Genomic DNA, 25,172 nt, shown 5'->3' on the forward strand with positions numbered 1-25,172 from the left:
TATCCACAATCTTGACAAAAATAGTATTTAATGTGTTTTTTAAACTTGTTTTCCCAATTTTTTACTTTTTATTTCAAAAACAATTGATTGAAATAACTTTACTTCAAAATTAGAATAAAGTGTACAGTTCTAGCTTTTGAAAAAGCTATCATTCATAACTGTAAGTGTTGCCATTGTATTTTAATATTTTTTTTTATTATTTAAAGTCATTTTTTAGAAAATTGCCATTCCCGCCTAAACGGAGGCAAATAGACCACCCCTCCCATGATGAAAAATGATCGTATTTAACTCCTCTACAAAATACTGTTATCAAATCTCGGCTCCCAAGATATAGTACCCTCCCCCATTTTTCCTTCACTTGTTTTGGTACGATCTTTTTTAAAAATTAATTTTCTTTTATCAATCTAAGAAGAATTGAGCAATATAAAAGCACAGTTTTTATAGGAAATTCGATGAGGAATACGATAAAAATAATTTGAACCGTTATGAAAAACAGTAAAACATAGTTTTAAGGCTTTTTTCCCAGCATTTATCAGTAATTTCGACTTCTAACGCCTGGGAATCAGTCAAAAATATTTTTTTTTTGAAAAAAGAAAAATTGAAGTAAGTAGATCTATTGATACTCAATACTTTTTACTCAAACAGCTTTTCGATTAAAAAATTATTTAAGCTTTAAAAAAAATTAAAAACTAAAAGAGCTTATTTATTTAATAAAGGGGTGCGCGCAACCCCTAACCATCATCGAAAAATTCTGAAAAAAATAGGGTAGCATTATTTTGTGTCGAGAAAACAAGTTATCGGTAGAGCAAATCAAAATAATGAAAAAATGATTTTTTTGGTCTACCCTAGCGTACATGTTATTAATTTTAAAATATACGTTCTTTTGATATAAAAGGTTAAAATCGTTAGAGCCGTTTTTGAGAGCAAGCCGCGTAGTACGAGCAGTTCATATGAAGTGTACAGAATGGCAGGACCCACTTTTTTCGTACTCTTTTTCCCAACCCCCAACCTGACAAGCCTGTAGCGTAATTTATAAAGACAAAGTTTATTGAACTTGATTTCGGCAAAGTTCTTTCTAGATTAGAAATATTTATTTGGTTTTATATCATACAATTCATAGAAATAAACAAAACAAATAAAACAATAAAAGACAATCGGTTAAGAATTTGTATAAGTTGATTCCATGGATATTCTTGAGCATCAATATATGCAGCAGACTGAAAAGATATTAAAATCAACAATATTCAAAATAATTTCTTTAAAAAAAGACTTACATCTTCAAACTTCATGGCAAGAACAAATCTAAGTGCTCCCGAGTTGATAACTTTTAATAAAAAATCATTGGGCTTGCTCTTAGGTGGGTATAAATCAAACCAAATTGTAATAGTATGCAAAATGAAGTTTGCAGTTGATGTTCCCATAAGAATTTCATAAACAAGGACTGCATTTAGAAAAATAAAAAATAAAATGAGAATCCACTATTTACCGTGAGCAATTCTAAAACTTACCTATGTCAGGAACTGTAATTGCTGGTGCATGTCTTGCAATAAACATTAAACCAAGTGAAACAACAATTAAAGCAACCAAAATCAATCCTCCTCTTCTAGCCCTTTCCAAACAAAACGCTAGCAGTATGAGCAACTCAGCGACTAAAAATATATATATATAAAAAAAAAAAAACAGAATATTTAAATGTATCGGATCGGAACGCTAAGGATCAGCTTAGGGGCCGGCCGGTTATAGCGATCAGGAAAAATTTTCAAATAGATATTTTCTGATGATTTAATTCGAATTAAAACACACATCGATTATAAATGACTCAAAGAATTTTTTTCGAAAAGAAAATTCACAATGGATTGGTTATTTTTTGTTTAAATTGTATTTATTTATTTTCCAAATTCAAATTCATTTTTCGTGCCAGCTGATCACATTTGTGATCATAAAATGTGATCACAAAATATTTTCCGTCTGTGTAAGGTGATCACCAAAAATGTTTGATAAATTGGCATCACTCTGCTAGAATGCACAGAATTGGCACACATCTGTCAAATTTTCATTCATAATTTATTTTGTTTTATTGTGGTCTCGGTTTGTTTTGCTTTTGTTTTGTGTTTTATTAAACAAAATAACTAAAAGTAATTAATTTATTACAAAAGTGTCGTCGCGTTAGTAAATTTGTGCGTACGGGGGTGCTTTATTTGCATCTATAAGAAGTGTCCTTCAAAAGAAAAACATTTAACTAATGTGATTAAGAAAAGCCTGCCAATTATTTTTGTGCAATTCCTTAACCATTTGAGAGTATATTTATTTTATAAGGATTTCTGTTTTTAAACAAACGATGTCAAATGGTCGATCGGGAATTCGAGTTCCTGGGAGAAAAAGAAAAAAACTTAGAACATTTTCTGCAGATAAATGTAAAAATAATTGTGTATTGATTAACTTCTACTTAAGCAACAATAAATTAATTCAAATAATTTTTTTTGGTTGTGTTTTGCCTAAGAGATTGGGAAAAGAAATATATTTTTGTATGAAGGTGATAGCAAAATAGTTGTCAGTGTCACAAGAAAAAATCACAAAAATGTGATTATCACTGTGACTATCAGCTATCACCTTACGTAGATCAAATTTGCTTTTTGTGACTGTCACCGATCACAAATCACATTAGCCGATTCCACCCCTGTTCCACTGCAAACGAAAAATTTTTCGTGTGTATTTCAATCAAGAAAAGAAGAGAGTAGGTAGATAGTAGATTCTGTGTGTGTCAACTGACGTAAGTTTCCCTGGTCGCTCTAAGGGCTCAGTTATAGCTATAAGTAAAATCTATCAGTAAAAATTTTGTTTTGCTATTTTGAAAAATTTAATCTTATACTTTGTGGAAAATTTTGATAAAATAAATTGAAAACATATTTCCACTAATTTTATCAAAAAAATCAATGCATTTTGTGTAAAATTTTAAACACAAATTCATTTTATAAATTTTACTGATGAAATTTCATTTTACTGAACACTGCCAAATTCCAAAAAAAAATCCATTTCGTTTTACTGATGAAGTTCCATTTTTTTACTGTTCGGTGCCATCATTAAAAAAATTACTGATGAAATCAACAGTACAAAAAATTGCTTGAGACGCGAATGTCCAAAAACATTTCATTTAATGACGGAAATTTATTGATTGCTATATATTATACGCTCATCAGTTAAAGATTTCAGATTCCTGATGTTTCAATTTTTACTGATGGATTTTACTGATAGCTATAACTGAGGCCTAAACGAGCATCAGGAAAAAATATTTAATTTTATACTGTTTCTTTTTTCCTGATGCATATTCCTCATCGCTATTACCGATTTGTTTCATTTTGTCTCAAATGTCAATCAGCTGGTACGAAAAATTAATTTGCATCAGGAAAAGAAATAAATACAATTTACACAAAAAATAATTCTTCCATTGTAAATTTTCTTTCCGAAAAAAATGTAGTAGTATAAAGGAGCACATTATCTATCAGTTTTTCAAAGACAACTTTTCTACGATATCTCGTAGAAAAAAAGATTCATAACCATAACATTTTTTTATTACAAAACCTACAAGTCATCCATATATTTTTTGATAGCTTCTCCCGTTTCAAAGTTATATATGAAAAACCTACATTTTCGGCATTAAAACATGAATAACTTTTTAGGCACCCGAGTAAAAATGGAATTCCGCCGCACCACCGCTGCACCACGTCCGCAGCACTTTTTGACCGCCGCACCTACGCTGCAGCACGTCCGCACTATGATCAAAAATTTCTAAACCGCCGCACCACCGCTGCAGCCCGTCCGCACTATGATCAAAAATTTCTAAACCGCCGCACCACCGCTGCAGCACGTCCGCACCGTTTCATTTTGAAAAAATTAAAAATATGAAAAAAATTCGCTGTACCAACGCCGCCGCACCACGACTGCAGCACGTCAGCACTATTTAATTTTGTATTAAAAAATTCTATTTTCGTACTTACAAAAATGTTTAAGTCGTCTTCAATGTTATTTTGGCTTAAGTAACAACTTGCCAATTCATGCAAACATTGGTGGTCGAGTGGTTAAAGCGTTGGACTTCTAATTGAAAGTGCTCGGGTTCGAATCTCCCTGTCGTCGGTAGTTTTTTTTTTATTTTTCCGAATTCCAAAATTATGAATCATGGTGCGGCGAATTTTTCATTCAAAATGAAATAGTGCGGACGTGCTGCAGTCGTGGAGCGGCGGTGGGTGCGGCGAAAATTCCTGCAAACGGCGGTGGTGCAGCGGTGCTGGGCGCTCAAGATTTTTTTCTTTAAAAATTCAATTTCTATTTTTACTCGGGAAAACGGTAACACTGGTCGATTTTTAGTTTTTTTTATTTAACTCGAAAACCAAGCCTAAATTTGAAATGGTTAAAAGACACTTTTCATAGCAAATTAAATCATCGAAAGATGATTAAAAAAATTAAAAAAATATTTTTGACTTAAATTCTAACTTAAAATCAAAAAAAAAAGTTAAAAATTGACAATTTTATTTTTTTTTTACTAAATCAAGGGGCATTTTGAGTATGAAGCCGGTACGTCCAAACTTTGTACTAATAAAATAAAGTAGAGATAATATTCTTTGATAATATGCAATTTTTATTTTTTTGTCAAGAAACGACTTAAATGTAGGTACCTACCTTTTCAAAAATTAGCACTTTTTCTATATTTTTTACTTTTTTAGTTTAAAGCGAGTTTATAAAACTCGATAAAGTCTTATTAATTGGTAACTTAGATTTTTGTTATTGCAATTTGCGATGCTATAAACAGAACTATAATTTTCAAAACGAAGCCTTATTGACGCATACTATTAGTAAATAAAGTATTACTTACCTAAAGCTGGTGTTGTGAAAATAGAGTGGTAGAATCTACTGTTTCTGCTGATAGTCATTTTAATCTTCAAGTCACCTTCAATAGACTCCAAATATGCTCTCACTGTTGACTTGTTGCTTTCTGTTTCATGAGCCCTTCTTTCATATGTAGCATAAATAACGGAAATTTGTTCAACTGCCCATTCCGACAATTCGTTAACTGTTTCTGTAAGCGGAGACAATATGTCGTAGACAAGTTTAATGTTATTATCTACAATTCCAACCACAATATCACAGTTTGTAACATCATTCGGCCAATCTTTTGTCACATCAAAGCACCATGAGTGCAGTTCTGCATTTCGCGCTAACATAGTTATATTTCCAGTGAAATCAATTTTGATACTGTAAAACGGATGAAATTTCTTGAAGGTATCTAAAGCTCCACTGGAATAAACAAATATTTGTTTGATCATTTTTTGGGTTGCGTTTTAAATATTTACTCTTCAATGCTCAATACTGGATGCCAAATACCAAACAACGGCTGTACTATGAATTTTAAACCTCCGTATGACTCTGGATCCCAACTTATTCTACTGTCAGTCCAGTTCTGAAAACATTTTAAAGTTTAATATGAATGCTTGACTATCACGAATGAGAAATCATAATGTTTTTTTTTTATTTTAAACAATGAAAATATTGCAAACACTTAATAATTTTTTGTCAGTCGTGTAAGCCTGCAATAAGTCCTATAGAAACTAGGCATTACCATTATCAAATGAAGCCTGGTACTCAAAATACATGATCGCTGATCAAATTCAACTGAACGGACCTTAAAGGTAAAAGCAATTTCTGTAACATTGGGTGGGGGAATATCTGCTTCACTCATGTTGAGAACATCTGCCCTTAGCCGCTCCTCGTTAGACATTGGTCTGTTTTCCATTTCCATCTCTCCAACTAAAACAAAAAATTTAATTTATGTACAATTAGTGTGTTCCTTTTTTTGAACATTGCTGACTTTTAATACGCATACAGGCTAAAACGTTTTTCAATTTTCAATAAATAAAAAAAAAAAAAAATCCCAAAGCTCTATTGTAATTTAATAATTTCATCAAGCTTTATATTATTGATTTTTCGGCTTAAATGATCATTTCCGTAGATGCAATTAATTAGATAAAAAAATTAAATCATATTTTACCTAACGTTTTCTAACCGTTCGCCTATACTAAAACCGAATTATTGGCCGACATCGGCTCGTAACTATTCGGACAACTTTCTCGGCAGTAGATGCTTCCGTTCAAGGACAGTGCCTTTCTGTAGTGTGACTTTGTGAAACTTGGGATTAATATTTATTATTTTTTTGAATTTTGAAATTTACATTATTGAAAATAAATTAAAATTTAATAAACAACAAATTAACACATATTGGACAAAAAAACTTATGCCATATATCAGATCAATTGTTGTTACTTATCAAGCTTTGTTACTCGCTCTTTATACTCCAGTCAAAGCGTCAGATTAAATGGCCGAACCTTCCACGCAGAGGCACTGTAATAAACTGTCTGTTTATTACATGGATCGATAGGGGTATATTTAAAGCATGGTATAAAAAGAGAAGGTATGATCATTAGAAAAAACTCAGTATCGAGAACTGTCAAAACTTATGGCTACTTAAGGTTTTGACAGCCCAGCCCATTGAAATTGTTGTTGTAAACAAATTTGTCTTGGAAATTGTTGTTGCTTTTGACTTTGCCAAATGCCAAACGTCAAAACCTTATTACCCCATTTTGTAAGATGGCGGCTCTAATGATCATACCTTATCTTTTTATACCATGTATTTAAAGAGCTTAAATCCAATTTCTTACCACCTGATCATTCTTTTTTAGCAGAGTTAGCGGAGACCAAAAAATAAACATACAAATGTGTTCCTTATAGGGTAAGTCGGGGGAATTTGCCACACTTAACAGTAAAACAATCATATTAAATAGTAAAAGCTACTTTAGTTCAAGATTTTTTTTATTTATTAGTTTGTCATTTTATTTAATAGAAAAACCAATAAAAACATAACTTAGTTTAATTCATTTTAAATATAGTAAAAAAAAAAAAACTTAAAAAGTGGAATTTTACCCACATTTGAGGGGAATATGCCACTTCTGACGGGTGGATATGCCGGCAGACATTTAGGCAGCATGTCCTTTTTTTTTGTTTAATCGCGTGAAACATCAGGTCCGCACAAGGACCTGTGCCTACGTTCTGTAACTTAGTCGAGAACTTCTCGCATCGAAAAATTGGGAAACGAAAATTCCAAACGTTTCTCTATTTGGAAAAATAACCTGTGTCTGTATCTCGATGTGGAAACTGTCAAAAAAAAAAGGAAAATATTTTTACCTTTTGCCATCAAAGGTCATATAGACATAGTTTTACATAAAATATGTCAATGCTCGGTAGTCCGAAGGTAGAGCAGTCGGTCAGCGAGTGGAGGGTACCGAGTTCAAAAGCGAAAAAGGTCATGAAATTTTTTCTTCTTTTTTTTCTTTAATATTCTTTTTTTTATTTTAAAAATTTAAGTGATACAAAAATAAATAACCGTGAACACTTTTTCAGAAGTAACATCTCACATTTAATGCAAGATTATCAATTTTTTTTCAAATATCTTACTATCCCGCATCCTTTTTGCTTGTGAGTAATTTTGGCAGTTCAATCGATAAATTATCTCGATAATTTTCTTACATGCACAGTTTTATTCATATTTTTCCAGTCTGTCAAGCATTTCGATTCTAAAACGTTTCAAGGCGAGAAAATTTTGTTTATAGAAACAAACGAATGTGACTAACTAACTAACTAACTAACTAACTAACTAACTAACTAACTAACTAACTAACTAACTAACTAACTAACTAACTAACTAACTAACTAACTAACTAACTAACTAACTAACTAACTAACTAACTAACTAACTAACTAACTAACTAACTAACTAACTAACTAACTAACTAACTAACTAACTAACTAACTAACTAACTAACTAACTAACTAACTAACTAACTAACTAACTAACTAACTAACTAACTAACTAACTAACTAACTAACTAACTAACTAACTAACTAACTAACTAACTAACTAACTAACTAACTAACTAACTAACTAACTAACTAACTAACTAACTAACTAACTAACTAACTAACTAACTAACTAACTAACTAACTAACTAACTAACTAACTAACTAACTAACTAACTAACTAACTAACTAACTAACTAACTAACTAAAAAATCTTGTAACTAAATTTTGTACCTCTTTCACTTCTCGTACCCTAGGGAGGGACATTGGGGGGTCGAAATACCCCAAATCAATTTAAGCTTACTTCCAATTATCTCAGGTAAGACTAAAAAGTAAAAAATAAATCATATATTATAAAAAACTAAAGTACGCTTTTATCACGCACGCAAACTAAATAAAATGCACGACTGGGGTCGCACGAACTTGCTCTTAGAGTTAAAGTTGCTTAAAATTTTAAGACTTTTTATATAGAAATTTGGAAAAAAAATAAAATTCGTTTTTTAAAAAAAATTAAATAAAATCTGAAATTAAATTGCCCTCCAAAACAAGTATGCAGTTTTGATTGATATATTAACATGCATTTTTAGAAAAAAAAAATTCAAAATCGTTAGAGCCGTTTTTTAAAAAACTAATTTTTTATAAATAATTTTTTGGAAAAAAAGTTTAAAAATAAAATTGGTTTGCCATTTTGTAGAAATCACTAATCAACATCTAAAAACAAAATTTCAAAAAAATTAAATGTCCCGTTTTCGAAAATTTGATTTTTCAAAAAAAAATTTTCAAAATTTTTTTAAAAATCCAAAAATTATTTTTTCAAAATTTTATTTTTGGCTTACATTTAAATTATATAAATGCTTCTTCACAAAAAGTTTCGTTGAAATCGAATAAGCAGTTTTGGAGATAATCGGATTTGAAAAAAAACGTTTCTATGGCAGGTACCGTTAATAATGATTTTCAAAAAATTTTTTTTTCATTAGAAGATAGACCTTAACTTTAAACTAACACTTGAATTTTTTAAACAAAATCGTTAGAGCCGTTTTTGAGATATTTCAATTTTACTAAAATCGGTATATGACAAGTACCGTTATTTTTGGTCCAAAAAAATTAATTCCAAAAACCCCTCTGGAGAGTCGCCAAATAACGCTGCATACCAGGTTTGACATCAATCGGTCCATTTGTTTAGGCTGTAGCTCTATATACAGACAGACAGACAGACTGACAGACTGACAGACAGACTGACAGACTGACAGACAGACAGACAGACAGACAGACAGACAGACGGACTTCCGGGACCCACTTTTTTGGCATTGTCTACCATCGTAATGTCATGGAAAAATGTTATCTCAACTTTTTTTTTTGTACGAATGCATAACTTGATATATAGTACCTATATCGCAAGTAAAAATAATTTAATTGACTTATTGGAAATGTTAGATCAAAACGCGAAGAGCGCATTTTTCTGGCGTGTATTTTATAAAGTTTGAACAAAGTGTTTTCCAATAAGTCAATTAAGTTACTTTATAGTTTTCACTTTTCTTCATTTTTGACTTTTTTAGTTGAAAGTAAGTTCTTAAAATTCAATAAAAACGTAATAATTGGTTAATTTATTAAACTATAAAACGCATAAGCAAACATAAGCGAATGTCAAAAATCTAATGAAAATTTGCTTATGTTTGCAAAATTAGCGCGCATAGCCACAATTGACTAATTGAATATCAATATCACAGATGGCACCACCGATGGCGAACCACAGAATAATACTTTGTTCTCAATACATACATACACGCTCATTTATTTTGCAAATTGCAATAATTCACATGCACACTCTCTCTGTTTGTTTTTCGTTTGTATTTGAGCATACATGTCAGATTCACTTATGCGTCGAGCGACTGAGATCGCTTTTGCTTATGTTAGCTTAAGTCAACAAAACTGAGAAAAAATTAAGGAAACAGAGTTAGACTCCATTATGGCTATTCAATAGAGCGTGTATGTTTTTCTGCATTTACTTAAATGCGCGCATAAGATAGCTTATGTCGATTATAGTAGTTGGGCTTTAGACTTTTAAAGTAGGCTTGTGTAGTTCGCGAACGAACTAGTTCAATGAACTAGTTCATCTTGTTGATCTAGTGAACTTAGTTCACTAACTTAGTTCAATTTAGTTCGCGAATAGCGAAAAAGATTTGTTTCAACAAACTAAACAGCAACCTAAGGCAGTCGTAATATGAGATTACAAAATAGCTTGCGCTCACCTTACATTATCATCTATCTAATATATAAAATTCTCCTGTCGCAGTGTTTGTTACAAAACTCCTCCGATACGGCTGGACCGATTTTTATGAAATTTTGTACGCATATCGGGTGGGCCTGAGAATCGTCCAACATCTATTTTTCATACACGTAAATGGTAAGGGTGGTCCAGCATAAATTTTTTTTTTTAATTTTTGGAAAAACATTTTTTTAATTTTTTTTTATGATTCACTATTGAAAAATACATATAAATCAAAATTTTAAACATTCTAAGATCAACAAATGTTTTTAAATCACAATTTTTTGTTGAAAAGTAAAGTGTTTTATTACTGTGATACATTTTTTTATTTTTTTGTTTTTTCTTTCGAAAAATATAAATATTTTATCATTGTGATGTCAAATAAATCACATTTTGTAGAAAACGTATTAGCTCAGGGAAACTAGTCAAAATATAGGCATGAAATCGCGGGACAAAATTTTTTTCATGGAATGTGTTCGGGGGGTTGTCCTTATCATAAAAGTCAATTTGTTGGGATGATTGGACGTTGGGAACAGCCGCCATCTTGGAAAAGAGATTGGTATCGTTTTTATTGAATAGCTCCATTGCTATTCATTTGAACAAAAAATGACAAAGGTAAGACTTATTAACAATAAAATTATCTAAAAAATGATATACAAAACAATCCCGTGAGTTGATGAAATAAAATTTTATAGTTGGTTAAAGTGCGGGTTTGTGTCGCAAGGTTGAGGCAAAATGACATTTTTTCATATATCTGACGAAGTTTTGATTTGTATAGATAATTCTTTGAGAATGAATTATAGTACTTATAATTATCTATAAAATGAGCCCACAATCGTTATTGTAACCATCATATTGTAGAAGTAATCTAGCTTCGAAATTCTCTATGTACTAGTAAAAAGTGAGAAAAAAGCAAGTTTTTTGCTATAGGCCTAGCAAATTTTGGGAGTAGAGGTATAACCAAAATATAAGTACTGGTTTTGTACCCATGCTCGTCTTAATATCGAATTCAAGGGTCTGGAAACTCTAATTTTGTGCTTTATACGGTTTTCGGGGGGTTAAATAACGTAAGTTTTCCAGTAAATGTAAATGAGCTAAATTTACATTATTTCAAATTATAAATATAAAATCTGATGCTCTGTCATTTTTCCTAAATTTGGAAATTTGGGTTTTGGGGGATTAAATAACGCGAGTTTTCCAGTGAAGGTTACTCACACTAAATTAACGCAAATTCACATTCTGAATATAAGAACTGACGCTCTGTCATTTTTCCTCATCTTGACGGTGTGATCGATAGAACTCAAGATAAGCTGTTTAAGCGGTTTTGTTTTGCAGACTTTTCTGTTTAGTTTTTTATTTGTTTGTTTTTTTTTTTTTTTTTTTAATTCCGAATTCTCTCCATTTGTTGCATCCACAAAATTAAATTATTCAGGCTTTGGGGAAATAACAGAGGCTTTAAGACTTTAGAACTGCATGTACTCACATTTTAGCTATCCCAAAATGTTCTGTTGGTTCTCGGTCTAATACCAAAGACACAAAAATTCAAAAAAATCATTTTAATTAAAAAAATTTTTGGTTAGACCACCCTACCCATTTAGGGGTATGGAAAATAGGTGTTTGCCGATTCGAAATTTCATAAAAATTGGTTCAACCGTTTCGTACGAGTTTGATAAGAAACACCGCGACACGATGTATATTAGTTTTGTTATTGAGACCCGATTTCTGTTTGTGTTGAACAGAGTTTCATACAGAACAGAGTCAAAAATATGTAATAAATGCTAGAAAATGTGGAACGAAGTCCGCCGGGTCAGCTAGTTTTTTTTATATATTTTTTGGGTGAAAGGAAGTCCCATCTGTATAGGGAATTTTCAAATTTGGTCCTTGTCTCCTTGTCTTATACGACGACAGCGCCCTTTTAAGAAGACGTTTAAAGAAGGGTTCAGAAACCAAAGTGCATATGAAATTGCATCCAATTCTTTGTTGATAGAAATCAGTTCCTTTGCTCTACCTCAAGATTTAGGTGTAAAACAAAAGGTCGCTTGTGCCAGTATCAGCGTTTCTTCTCCAAGCACCCCTTACTCTTATTTCTGAGCAAGAACAAAAAATAAGTAGCATCTTGGTCCTTGCATTACTATGATTTCCATTTAATGAAAGCAAAACGTACTTCTTCTAGACTTTTGTCAGGAACCAGAGAGCTCCACAAGAGTATATGAACGAAATTAAGAATTTTTATAGAAAATAAAATATGTACCTACATATTAGGGTGCTTCTTAAAAATCAATTTTCGAAATTTTAATGGGACACCCTTTCATTTTGTTCTTCCTGCCTTAAATATAAATTGGGTAAAATTTGGTCCAGTTTAAACACGTTCTAGGGGTCGCTACCACAATTCAAAGTTTTGAAAAATACACCAAATTTTGTTTTTTTTTTTTTTCTCAGAAAATTTTAAAATTTGTAATCAGAATTAAGTACTTTATATTAAATCTTTAACTGTTTTGAAAGAAATTTTGATAAAAATACAGTGGAATAAAAATGAAGTTTAATTTTGAATGTTTTTGAATTTCACATTTTTTTTGTGTTATTCTGTAGAATAGCTAACTGAGTGATCTTTCTTAATTGAAAAATTCAATTATTTTATCTGATTGCTTATGAGCCTAAAATCTTTATTCGACAGACAGTAGTGAAGTGCACCAAGAGAGTTCTACTTAAAACACGATTGTGGAAGAAAAACGTTTCTGAATTATTTTCCTACAATTAGTACACTTGATAACCACAATTTAAGGTATCTTCCACGTAAGAATTTTGTAAAAATATAGGTAATTTTCTCCAAAATCATGCAACTGCAATCGCAATGTAAGATATAGTATGGTCAACGTTGATTCGATTTTGACAAAAATACATTTTAAAATGATGGTCTTCAACGCAAAATCATTCCGAAAAACAGTTAAATCAAAGTGGTTTCCGTTTATTTTAACTAGGTTTAAGATTCACACAGTGTAGAACGTCTATTAACTTCTAACTTTGTCTCTTCCAACGCATACATATGTAAGTGCACATTAGGGTGTCCGTTATTTCCCAAAGTGATGTTTTCGGGGGAGACACCCCCTAGATCAAAAGCTTAGGGCCTAAATAAGGGGAATTTAGCAAAAACAAATTTTTTGGAGGTCATTAACCCGTGCCTCTAGGGTCATACTTTCCCCATACAAATTTGTATGGGAAATTTTTAACTCATACATAAAATTTATTTTCTCTCAAATTAAATCATATTTTTTTTAATGTTTGATAATTCTGGTTGGAAAACATTAGGGCTCTTGATTCTACCCGGGTAATACCCGGGTCCAATGCTACCCGGGTACCCGGGTACCAAAATACCCGGGTATTACCCGGGTAGCACCCGGGTACCCGGGTACTCGAAATACCCGGGTACCCGGGTCCCCAAAATACCCGGGTACCCGGGTTCCCGAGTACCCGAGTACATTCAACAGCTCGTGTAACCAAGTAGATACGCAAATAAAAAATTTAGTTTTTTGTTTTTTCTTATTTTTTCATATTTTGCTATAATTTATTAACCTAGTTGACACTTTTAAGGAGATTGTTTGGCATTGTTAGTTGATAACTATAATGAAAAATATAGGACTGCCACTTTTAAAATTGGAACTTTTATAAAGCAACCTTATTTCATAGGTAAAATTGGTACAAGACCAAATTGGTCATATCTTTGTACTTTGGTTCAACCAGGAAACTCTTTAAATGCCAAACAAATTCCCAAAAAGTGTCAACCAGGTTAATAAATTATAGCAAAATAAAAAAAAAACACAAAAAAAAGTTTTGTTTTAAGCGAATTTACTTGGTAACACGAGCTGTTGAAAACACTCGGGTACTCGGGTATTTCGGGTACCCGGGTGCTACCCGGGTAATACCCGGGTATTCGAGTACCCGGGTACCCGGGTGGGTCTTCGGGTACCCGGGTTTCAAGAGCTCTAGAAAACATTTACTTTAAAAGATCACATTCAAAATTTCTCGTTAAAATTTTTTTTAATATTTTATTTCGGTTTTTGAAATTATTAGCTGTTTTCGTAGTTTTTGCTTTCACCTATCACACAATTTTAAATGCAGTTTTATTGGTTTTAAATTCTTTTTAAATGTTGCATTCAAAAATTTGTGAATAAATTAAAAATTTCAATTTTTGAAATTTTTTAACTTTTTTTTTGCCACAAGAACCAAGATATACTTTTCTAGAGGTTTTTGATGTGTTGAACTTGAATCTGAAGTCAGAAAAATTTGATTGGTCTCCGTTTTTGAGATATTACTATGCTATTATTATGCTAAAAAAACGTCATTTTGGCTGTTTTCGAGCTTCTGTTTTTATGTGAGGTAATTCATTGTATACAAATTTGTAACGCGTGCCATTGGTGGCACGCCATAAAATATTTCCGGCACGCCATCAATTAAGTAATTCAATTGCCATTTGAGTGACATTCAACGATTTTTCCAGTAAATTTTTTCTTGAGATTTTGTAAAACTGTAAAAATCTCTTCTTCTCAGAAGAAGATACTCACGTTCTGAAGAACGGATTGAATTTACATGAAAAACCAGACGAAGTAAAATTAACTGAACATTTTTTTATCGGTAGGTAATTAGGTTTTCACAAGTTAAAGAATTATCGAAAATGCTAGGTCTACTATGGACTCTGATACGACATTCTTTGATAAACTTAACATGTCTAAATTTTACTGGTAGGAAATTGAAGAAATTGAAATGTAGCTGAAGAGTTTGAATCAATCAAACTGGAGGGCAATACGACGAACAATTCCAAATTAATGGAAACATGAAATGGAACAGTTGGAGATCTTGACAATATTTTCACTTACGCCTGTGAGTCATAATTTGTCCAAATGAATAACATTAAAAATTCGCTTAGAAGTATATTGTCAGACGATTCCAAATTTACCTTTCAGTTCAGCCTGCATTTTGCTTAAAGTGACGAAACGTAGCCCTGATATACTTGGCATCGAGTTCACAACAAAAGAAGTCATACTACAATAGGTGTGTTTTTTACTACCACCGGTCTTAAGTGGACAAAAAAACGCCTCGGGGCTTAACCTGAAATCTTGGCAGCACTGTATATTGAATGTTCCGAAAACAGCAGACACAACAAAAATTTAGACTTGTCATATTTTTCGCTTTCGTCATTTTCTTGTATTTTTCATGTATGTTTTACAAAGAGATACAAAAAAGTATGCTAGCAAAACTATTTTAATACATTTTGTCCTTCCAAACGTGAGTTTTCACGTTTTTAAACAAATTCTAAACAATTTATGAAAAAATTAGTTTGGTAGCACAGATTTAAAACTCTTCAAAAAGTTAAGCCCAGAGAAATCTCCGGGCTAAACAACTAAGCCCAAGGGGCTAAGGTGTTGTTGTATTTAACATGTAAATTGCTTAGCCCAGACTGCGTTTTTTTTGTCTAGTTAAGACCGGTGGTAATAAAAAACACACCTAATATTTCTTTCACTTTTCATTTTTTATTTTTTTGTTTTATTTTGTTGAGGTACATCTAAAAATTGAAAAATTTCAAATTCATTTTTTTCAAACTCAGTTTTTCCGAACGTAAAATTTGAAACAATGATGCAGAAAGCTAATTTTTTGGTTCCAAAAACAATTTTTGTAGTTTTTTTCAAAAACAAATAGCGCTATAAAGAAATAATAATTTTGTAAATCTCTCACTTTTTGCAAAAAGTGGCAATTTTTTGTTATTAAAACGAACTACAATAATAATCTGCTATTTTCAAATTTATATTAATGGGTGTGTTTACAAATAAAACGCTGCGTAGATTAAAATTAATTGTTTTTGCTTCTAGTGGTCACAAAAAAAAAAAAACTAGATCAAAACTGAATGGCACGCCGCGCCGAAGGCACCTCAAATAAATATTTTTTTTTTTTAAATGGCACGAGGCTCTAAAAAGGTTCGCCATCCCTGACCTAGACTAATACTAATTCTAAGGATGTGTAGACTTTTATTGTTTTATTGTTTTGAAAATATTGAAACAGGCATGATTTAAAATAGCTTTAAAGATTCTCAAACTGTGAAACGATTATCGTCTATTCGATTATCATTTTCAAAATTACGGTGCCGGTTTTTCTGTTCATATTGATCGTCTTTTTCTAGCCCGAATATTAAGTATGCTGCGAAAAACAACGAAAAAATCATATCGCGAAAACCTATCTATACACATTTTTTTAGATAAGATTATAGAGTTTTCTGGGCTCAAATCTATACGAAAAGTATAACGGCACTTGGTGTCCAAGAAATTTTAATTTTTTTGTAAACTAGTGTTATTTATTCTCATACTTTCTGTACATTGTCCAACGTTGTGAACCGGATGTTTTAATCATTTTTTTTTTCTGCCAATAGAACTATTTTTCCAATGTATATTTTTCTTTTGTATAATCGTGTGAAGAAGGGCAGAGTTTTCAATGAAATTAAATCTCACAGGATTTCAAGAACAAACTAAAAATCGTCATTGAAAAAATCGTCGCTTGTAAACTAACCACTACTAAACTAACTTATGTGATTTAGTATGTACATTAGGGTGGGTCAAAAAAAAATTTTTTTTTTTTTTTGAATTGGTACTTCGATATCTCGATTCCTAGACCCCTATAGAGTATACTCACCAAATATGAGCTTTTTATTTTGATAGGAAGGTCCTCCGCTTTTAATATTTCTTTTTTTTCCCTAGTATCAGAAATGAAAATTTTTATCTCTCGATCAGCTGGTATTAAAATTTTTTTTTTCTTATATTCTTATAGGAAATTGAACGCTCTACAAAAAAGGTCTTTAAAATTTTTTTCCCAAACATCACCGTTCAAAAGTTATTAAATCCTGAATTTTGACTATTTTATGGAAAATATCGGTTTTCCTTAGGAATTTTGTAACTCGTAAAAAAAATTTTTTTTAGAACTGCGCCATTACTTTTTTTGTAGGAAATTAACTGCTCTACAAAAATGATCTTGGGTCATTTGTCGATTAAACTAAGCGTTGTAAAGATATTCGTCTTCAAACTCCAATGCACGCAAATTTTACCAGTTTTTCATTAATAATTCGGAAAATTTTAATTGAGTCTATGAGTTTTATGGAGTTTGACTTTTTATGAAAAGATAAATGTTTTAAACTGTTTTTGAAGTTTGTTTTTTAGTCGTTAGCATGTTAACTAATACCTAAAAAAAATTGTTCATTTCTGACTTAGAGTCAACATTTCATTAAATGGTAAAAAAAAATACATTTCTGTTTTTTAATTGGTTATTAGAAAGTTTATTTATTTAATTATCAAGAAAGTTATAAAATTTAAAGCATTTATAAAATATTCTTACACTTATACTGTAAATAATTTTCTTTATTGCAGTTCCGGTATTTTTGTCGATGTTCTTTTACAATTTGCAATAAAAATTGAAATTGCTCTTCATTTTTTGTCAAGCATTGATTATATTCAGTTACTAATGCGACTGCTCGCTCAGCTGCATCATTAACAACTTTCAATTGTTCAAAGTATTCTTTATTTTCGTTATAACTTTCATTAGTAGGCCATAACTCAATGTCTATATCAAGAAAATCGTAAGGAAGATCAAAGGTTTTAAACAGATTCAAAGATTTCTTAGAAACAAAGTCATAAATTTTTTTTTGCGTAAATGAATTCAAATTATTTTTATCAATTAGAAATCTTCTACTTTTGGAATCTTGACCTTCACTAGTCTTAACAGCTTCAACAATATTTTTTTTTATATCACATGGAACAGTTTCATCAAATAATGATAAAATGGCAAGTTCATCACTTAAGTACCATAAATGCAAAATCATTTTTTCACAAGTAGCTGAAGAAATCAAAGGATTGGTTCGTTTGTAATCAATTAATGCTTTTAAAAATTGTAAATCATGATTAGCAGCAGTAGTAGCAGAAGTTGATGAAAACCAGGCTTTTAAATACAATACAACTATAAAAACACAAAATTGCTGAAGACCATGAAAATCCTTCTTTGAAAGTTGTAGTTCATCTCTGAATATGAACATTTTTATACTATAAATTGCCTTTGCCATCCACCTTGCATGATGAACTGCACCAGGACGTTTGAAAGAAACTTTGTCTCGAGGCATTTCTCCAAGGAAAATTAACGACAATTCCAACAATTCTTTATAGTCATCTCGAGGTTGCAGTAAAGGATTTTCATGGTCTTCAGCAATTTTGTGTTTTTATAGTTGTATTGTATTTAAAAGCCTGGTTTTCATCAACTTCTGCTACTACTGCTGCTAATCATGATTTACAATTTTTAAAAGCATTAATTGATTACAAACGAACCAATCCTTTGATTTCTTCAGCTACTTGTGAAAAAATGATTTTGCATTTATGGTACTTAAGTGATGAACTTGCCATTTTATCATTATTTGATGAAACTGTTCCATGTGATATAAAAAAAAATATTGTTGAAGCTGTTAAGACTAGTGAAGGTCAAGATTCCAAAAGTAGAAGATTTCTAATTGATAAAAATAATTTGAATTCATTTACGCAAAAAAAAATTTATGACTTTGTTTCTAAGAAATCTTTGAATCTGTTTAAAACCTTTGATCTTCCTTACGATTTTCTTGATATAGACATTGAGTTATGGCCTACTAATGAAAGTTATAACGAAAATAAAGAATACTTTGAACAATTGAAAGTTGTTAATGATGCAGCTGAGCGAGCAGTCGCATTAGTAACTGAATATAATCAATGCTTGACAAAAAATGAAGAGCAATTTCAATTTTTATTGCAAATTGTAAAAGAACATCGACAAAAATACCGGAACTGCAATAAAGAAAATTATTTACAGTATAAGTGTAAGAATATTTTATAAATGCTTTAAATTTTATAACTTTCTTGATAATTAAATAAATAAACTTTCTAATAACCAATTAAAAAACAGAAATGTATTTTTTTTTACCATTTAATGAAATGTTGACTCTAAGTCAGAAATGAACAATTTTTTTTAGGTATTAGTTAACATGCTAACGACTAAAAAACAAACTTCAAAAACAGTTTAAAACATTTATCTTTTCATAAAAAGTCAAACTCCATAAAACTCATAGACTCAATTAAAATTTTCCGAATTATTAATGAAAAACTGGTAAAATTTGTGTGCATTGGAGTTTGAAGACGAATATCTTTACAACGCTTAGTTTAATCGACAAATGACCCAAGATCATTTTTGTAGAGCAGTTAATTTCCTACAAAAAAAGTAATGGCGCAGTTCTAAAAAAAATTTTTTTTACGAGTTACAAAATTCCTAAGGAAAACCGATATTTTCCATAAAATAGTCAAAATTCAGGATTTAATAACTTTTGAACGGTGATGTTTGGGAAAAAAATTTTAAAGACCTTTTTTGTAGAGCGTTCAATTTCCTATAAGAATATAAGAAAAAAAAAATTTTAATACCAGCTGATCGAGAGATAAAAATTTTCATTTCTGATACTAGGGAAAAAAAAGAAATATTAAAAGCGGAGGACCTTCCTATCAAAATAAAAAGCTCATATTTGGTGAGTATACTCTATAGGGGTCTAGGAATCGAGATATCGAAGTACCAATTCAAAAAAAAAAAAAAATTTTTTTTTGACCCACCCTAATGTACATGTACAATGTACATAGTACGTTTATAAGCCTAGAAACATATAACATACAGACACATATTACACTCACAAAATCCATCGAACTGGCAGTCATAAAACCATTTTGCTGAAATAGAACCATAAGAACTAAAGCTCAAAAACCGAATATTTAACGGGCTGTCATCTGAATATTTTAAGTGAGGTTCTGCAAATCCGGGTATATTAACAAGTAACACACCATCTGAAATTAAAATTTTACACAGCAGTTCATATACACAGAAAACAAGTCTCACCATTTGTTTGAATTATTTCAACTGGCATTGGATCAAAAACTGATAAGAGGTCGTCAGCCAAAATGGTTGATACACGATCTCGAGACATCATCGAACGTATAGCGGAAAACGTATTTCCACCAGCACCGAGAACTACAAAATATGAAAAAAAAAAAGTCAGAAAAAGAAATACAAATATTATCAACACGTTACCAATTTCATAAACACGGTCAGATTTTCTGGGATTGTCAGTTTCTGAGAGCAATATGTGAGCATCCATTGAAGTCATTACATAAAATTTCAAATGTAGTCGCTGGTTATCATTTGTCCTAGCATTTTTCAACGAGTTAACTTGAAAGAAATCTGCGTATGTGTATCCTTTAGATTTTATGTTATACTCCTCACATGTTGCTAGATTCGATAGGCTTATGTTAAATTTACTTGCATCACAAAACCGGGAGAGAATAGCAAATAATCCTATATGATACAAAATATTCATAGTTTATAACCTTCTCTTGACTTACGCGAATGATATTAAATGACTGCGCAAATCTGCGCTTGAGTTTGACTGACTTCTTATTACTAGCTTAAAGACCTGTTTCCTGTTCAGATATTCAATTGAGAATTTATGTTCATTTGATAAGAAAATAATTTCGGATAACAAAGTATGTGGTATTTTTACTTGCTCTATAGGGAAGGTATTGGTTTTGTGAAAAAAATTGAAGGTTTTAATCATAACCAACATTACGATGATGGAGAAGTCTGTTCGTTTGTTTTGTCCGCTGTACATCGAACCACAGCTCAAACGGATTTGGTTGAAATTTGGTACCGATGATTTATTTTTCGAAAGTTTAGCTCACGATTTCAATAAAAATGCATTTATAGTTTTTCTCAAAAAAAAAATAATAATAATAATAATAATAAAAGTATAAGGGACCGGTAATAGCGATCAGGAAAAAAATAAAAGTGGATATTTTGTGATGTTTTTATTCGTTTAGAAACACAACTTCTATACCAATCGATAATAAATGACTTAAGGAATAAAAAAAAATCAATGGAACTATTACACTGGTTTAAAGAGTTTTGTTGCCGAAACAAAAATATACTTTTCTGAAGATTTTCGGTGTACTGAATCCGAAGTCAGAAACAACCGTTATTGAGATATTACCGTTAGAAAATGCAAAAAAATGTTTTCTTTTTAGTATTTCGGACCTTATTCTTTTGTACCTATAAGGAAAATAGTTTGAGCATATTAAATACGGTTTCTATAAGAACTGTTTTCCATCTTTCGATACCTGTTTAAATCTTTTTAATATCTTTTGTATTGTCCGAGATATCTTAAATTGAAGTAAGTGGGTTTGGCTTCATATATCATAAAGGAGATAATGATGTTATAAAATTTGTATAACATGCCAAACAACTGAGGATATCTCAGGCAGTAATAATGATATCGGAAAGATTTAAACAGGTTTTGAAAGGTGGAAAATAGTTCTTATAAAAACCGTTACTGCTTTTTCTACCGGTAATATTTCAAAAACGGGAGCTGATTATTTTTTTTTGACTTCGGATTCAAGTTCAGCACACCAAAAACCTTCAGAAAAGTATATTTTTGTTTCGGCAACAAAAAAAGTTTAAATTTGTTAACCAGTGTGTTACCTTTCTATTTATTTCTAAAATTGTATTTAGATACCTATTTGTTTTCCTGATGCCAAGAACTTAGGAAACTCAAAACTAAAGTAATCAAAATGCACGACAGGATGGCACTATTGATGTTTCTAAGTAGGTATAAGGTATATAAAAACTTTTTTTTGTAATTATTCACTCCAAAATATCTTTAATTTAATTTAATTTAATTTTATAAGAAATTTAATGTTCATTGGATCGATCGTTTTAAAAATATGGATTTTTCAAGATTTATGAGAGTTTTAAAATTAGTTTTCGTAATTTTTCCGAATTTTGATATCAAGGTTTCTATGGGACAATTTTCGTAGAAATCTTTTTTTTTTAAATCAAAATCGTTGGCGTGTGTCTACTGAAGACAAAAAAAACTGAAACTAGCGATGCCAAACTTAACAAACAGTTAAGAAACTTCTTAAAACAAAAAAGGTACCTACAAGTTTCACTTATGTACTTTTTTACTTGTGACTCGTTTTTCAATTTTTATATCAATGTAGTTAAGGCTTTAGAGAGGCCCGTAGGCAGGATTTTGATTCCGAGGAGGCTTGGTTCAAAATCTGGTGAACAAGAAAAGAGAAAAAGCTTCTCAAAGTTCAAAATAATGCACAAATTTCAAATGGATTTGTACCACTATTATTCTGAACACCGCTAATACCCTAAGATGATGTGCCATAACCTAAGAATATTTTTTAAATGCCGCAAACAAGCAAAAAGCAACCTGCAGCATTTAAAAATAATCTTATTGTATTTTTTTATGCTGAATCTCATGGAACCAAAACCAAGACAATCTGACTTCCCAGTTTTGCATGAAAAAAAACCTTTACAATTGGAAAATATGAAAATAGCAAAAAAAAGATTTCATATTCGTTATTAACGTTTGATACCCTTTCAAACCATATTTATTTTAGTCTCATATATCATATTAGTGCTGTTTTTTTTTGGGCATTCTCTTTTATAAACAACATAATTGGTTTTATTTTTATTTTTTTTTTCTGAATTTTGTAAAACAATCTTTAAAAGCAAGCCATAAATTCGGTTCACATAAATAAAGGCTAAAACATTAATTGAGGATTGGGGAGTGACTGCAGCTAGTAGGTCGAACAATTATTTAACGGATTTCAGGAAATATCCTTCCTTCGTATACACGGTAGAAGAAAATTTTTAAAATCACTTGAAATTCTATTTTGTAAAAATTCTCGGTTGCTAGTCAATATAAACATATTGTGGCCTCCTATGAATCTTCCGAGGTCCATAGAATTATGTTTGTGGCAATTTTAGTAAATGTAGGCCCCCTTTGGATCTTTGAAGGCAAACCGAATTTTGTTTGTAGCCCTTTAGTCAATATAGGCCTCCTATGGATCTTTTAAGGTCCACAGAATTATTTTTGTGGTCCTTTTAGTAAATGTAGGGGGCATCCTATGGATCTTTCGCGATCCACAGAATTATGTTTGTGGCCCTTTATTCAATGTACGCCTCCTATGGATCTTTTGAGGTCCGCAGAATTATGTTTGTGGCCCTTTATTCAATGTAGGCTTCCTATGGATCTTTCGAGGTCCAGAGAATTATGTTTGTGGACCTTTAGTCAATATACTCCTATGGATCTTTTGAGGTCCGCAGAGTTATGTTTGTGTTCCTTTATTCAATGTAGGCCTCCTATGGATCTTTTGAGGTCCGCAGAATTATGTTTGTGGCCCTTTAATCAATGTAGGCCTCCTATGGATCTTTCGAGGTCCGCAGAATTATGTTTGTAGGCCCCCTATGAATCTTTCGAGATCCACACAATTATGTTTGTGACCTCTTTAGTAAATGTAGGGGGCCTCCTATGCGGACCTTTCGAGGTCCACAGAATTATGTTTGTGGCCTTTTATTCAATGTAGGCCTCCTATGGATCTTTTAAGGTCCGCAGAATTATGTTTGTGGCTCTGTACTCAATGTAGGCCTCCTATGGATCTTTCGAGATCCACAGAATTATGTTTGTGGCCTCTTTAGTAAATGTAGGGGGCCTCCTATGCGTATCTTTCGAGGTCCACATAATTATGTTTGTGGCCCTTTAAGTAAATATAGGGGGTTCCTATGGATCTTTCGAGGTCCACAGAATTATGTTTGTGGCCCTTTTAGTAAATTTAGGAGACCTCCTATGGATCTTTTGAGGTCCACAGAATAATGTTTGTGTACCTTTAGTCAACGTTGGCCTCCTATGGATCTTTCTGATAATAATTTGCTCTAGATACTCCACTTTAAAGTTCCTATCGATATGCATCGTTTTTAAATTAAAATATTGTAAAAAACTAATAGTATCGTTCTTCGTAAGTGTTACTGTAACTGTAAGTGCTGCCGTTTTTTTTAATAATTTTTTTTTTAATTTAAAGTATTTTTTTAGAAAATTGCCGCTCCGGCTAAAAGAGGACAGATAGACCCGCTCCCATAATTAACAATCATTGTATTAGCCCCCTCTACAAAAAACCGATATCAATTCTTGGTTCCTAAGTTATAGTACGTTCCCCTCAAATGTTTCCTTTTTACTTGGGTAAAGCTAAAAATACGAAAAAAGGTTCAAATGGCCATACCCAGGGGCGTACACACCATTGGGCCAAGTGGGGCGGTGCCCTGGGGCCCCCAACACGCCAGGGACCCGTAGGGAGACAAGGCAGAGAAGGCAACTGGTTAAAAAATTATCGAAACAAAAAGATAATATACTTGACATGAATCACTTCGGACACAAGAGAGACAAATTATATTTTTCAGCGAATTGGTCGCCAGCCACATAATATTTCATCTAAAAAAAAAGTATTACCTCAGGTGTCCCAAAAAAATAAATTGATTTTTCGGAAGAAAAATTACATATTATCCTGGGGCCCTAAAAAATATTACTTACATAATTTTAGCGACCAACAAATGAAAGGAACATCAGGGGCCCCAAAAAAATAAGTGGGCCTATACGTACTTTTTTATTTGTTCTTATTTTCTATATCAAAGGGGCCCCAAAAATGTAGTCTTGCCCCGGGCCCCAACAACTCAACGTACGCCCCTGGCCATACCTCGTTTAATTTTCAATGAAATAATTTAATAAGCCCAGTATTTTGGAGGATATAAAATCTTTTTTTTTAGAGCAATATTTAAGTCTAACTCAGCCCAAAAAAGAGATACAACCAAAATAACAAAAAAAAAAACTAAAAAAATTGATTTTTGAATGTTTTTTTTTCGACTGTTTCGGTACGCAAACTTTTTTCTCAATTTTTAAAAAACATAATAGGAAATTTAATTCTCTACAAAAAGTTTTAAATGCGATACATATGTACAAATTTTGCTTTATTTACGAGATATATTGAAAACCCCAAAAACGGAGCTTTTCACCCCTATCTTGAATTTTCACCCTCTCATTCGATAGCACTCCGCGGTTTTATCTTTAGAAAATAGTTTC

At 31.4% G+C, this 25,172-nt stretch overlaps 1 protein-coding gene across 1 annotated transcript; it reads right to left on the reverse strand.

Moving 5' to 3' along the window:
• Window positions 1–447: 447 nt before the first annotated feature.
• Window positions 448–20,663, reverse strand: LOC129905875 (acetylcholine receptor-like protein cup-4). Its single transcript, XM_055981501.1, has 9 exons — window positions 20,288–20,663; window positions 20,096–20,227; window positions 19,894–20,043; window positions 5,612–5,799; window positions 5,346–5,452; window positions 4,868–5,289; window positions 1,509–1,649; window positions 1,275–1,441; window positions 448–1,217 (listed from the first exon to the last, which is right to left on the reverse strand). The coding sequence occupies exons 1-9, from the start codon at window positions 20,571–20,573 to the stop codon at window positions 1,101–1,103; spliced, it is 1,710 nt and encodes a 569-aa protein (XP_055837476.1). The 5' UTR covers window positions 20,574–20,663; the 3' UTR covers window positions 448–1,100.
• Between the last annotated feature and the right edge of the window lie 4,509 nt (window positions 20,664–25,172).

The sequence above is a fragment of the Episyrphus balteatus genome, chromosome 1 (genome assembly GCF_945859705.1).
Source record: "Episyrphus balteatus chromosome 1, idEpiBalt1.1, whole genome shotgun sequence".
Taxonomy (NCBI): domain Eukaryota; kingdom Metazoa; phylum Arthropoda; class Insecta; order Diptera; family Syrphidae; genus Episyrphus; species Episyrphus balteatus.

Bases quoted from the DNA above. Each gene is read 5' to 3' on its own strand.
- LOC129905875 (XM_055981501.1), bottom strand. From the start codon at position 20,573: ATGAATATTTTGTATCATATAGGATTATTTGCTATTCTCTCCCGGTTT. The intron at 5,453-5,611 runs GTAATGCCTAGT...AAATGTTTTCAG, and splicing joins CCAGGCTTCATTTGATAATG to AACTGGACTGACAGTAGAAT. The intron at 1,650-4,867 runs GTAAGTAATACT...ATATATTTTTAG, and splicing joins TTTCACAACACCAGCTTTAG to TCGCTGAGTTGCTCATACTG.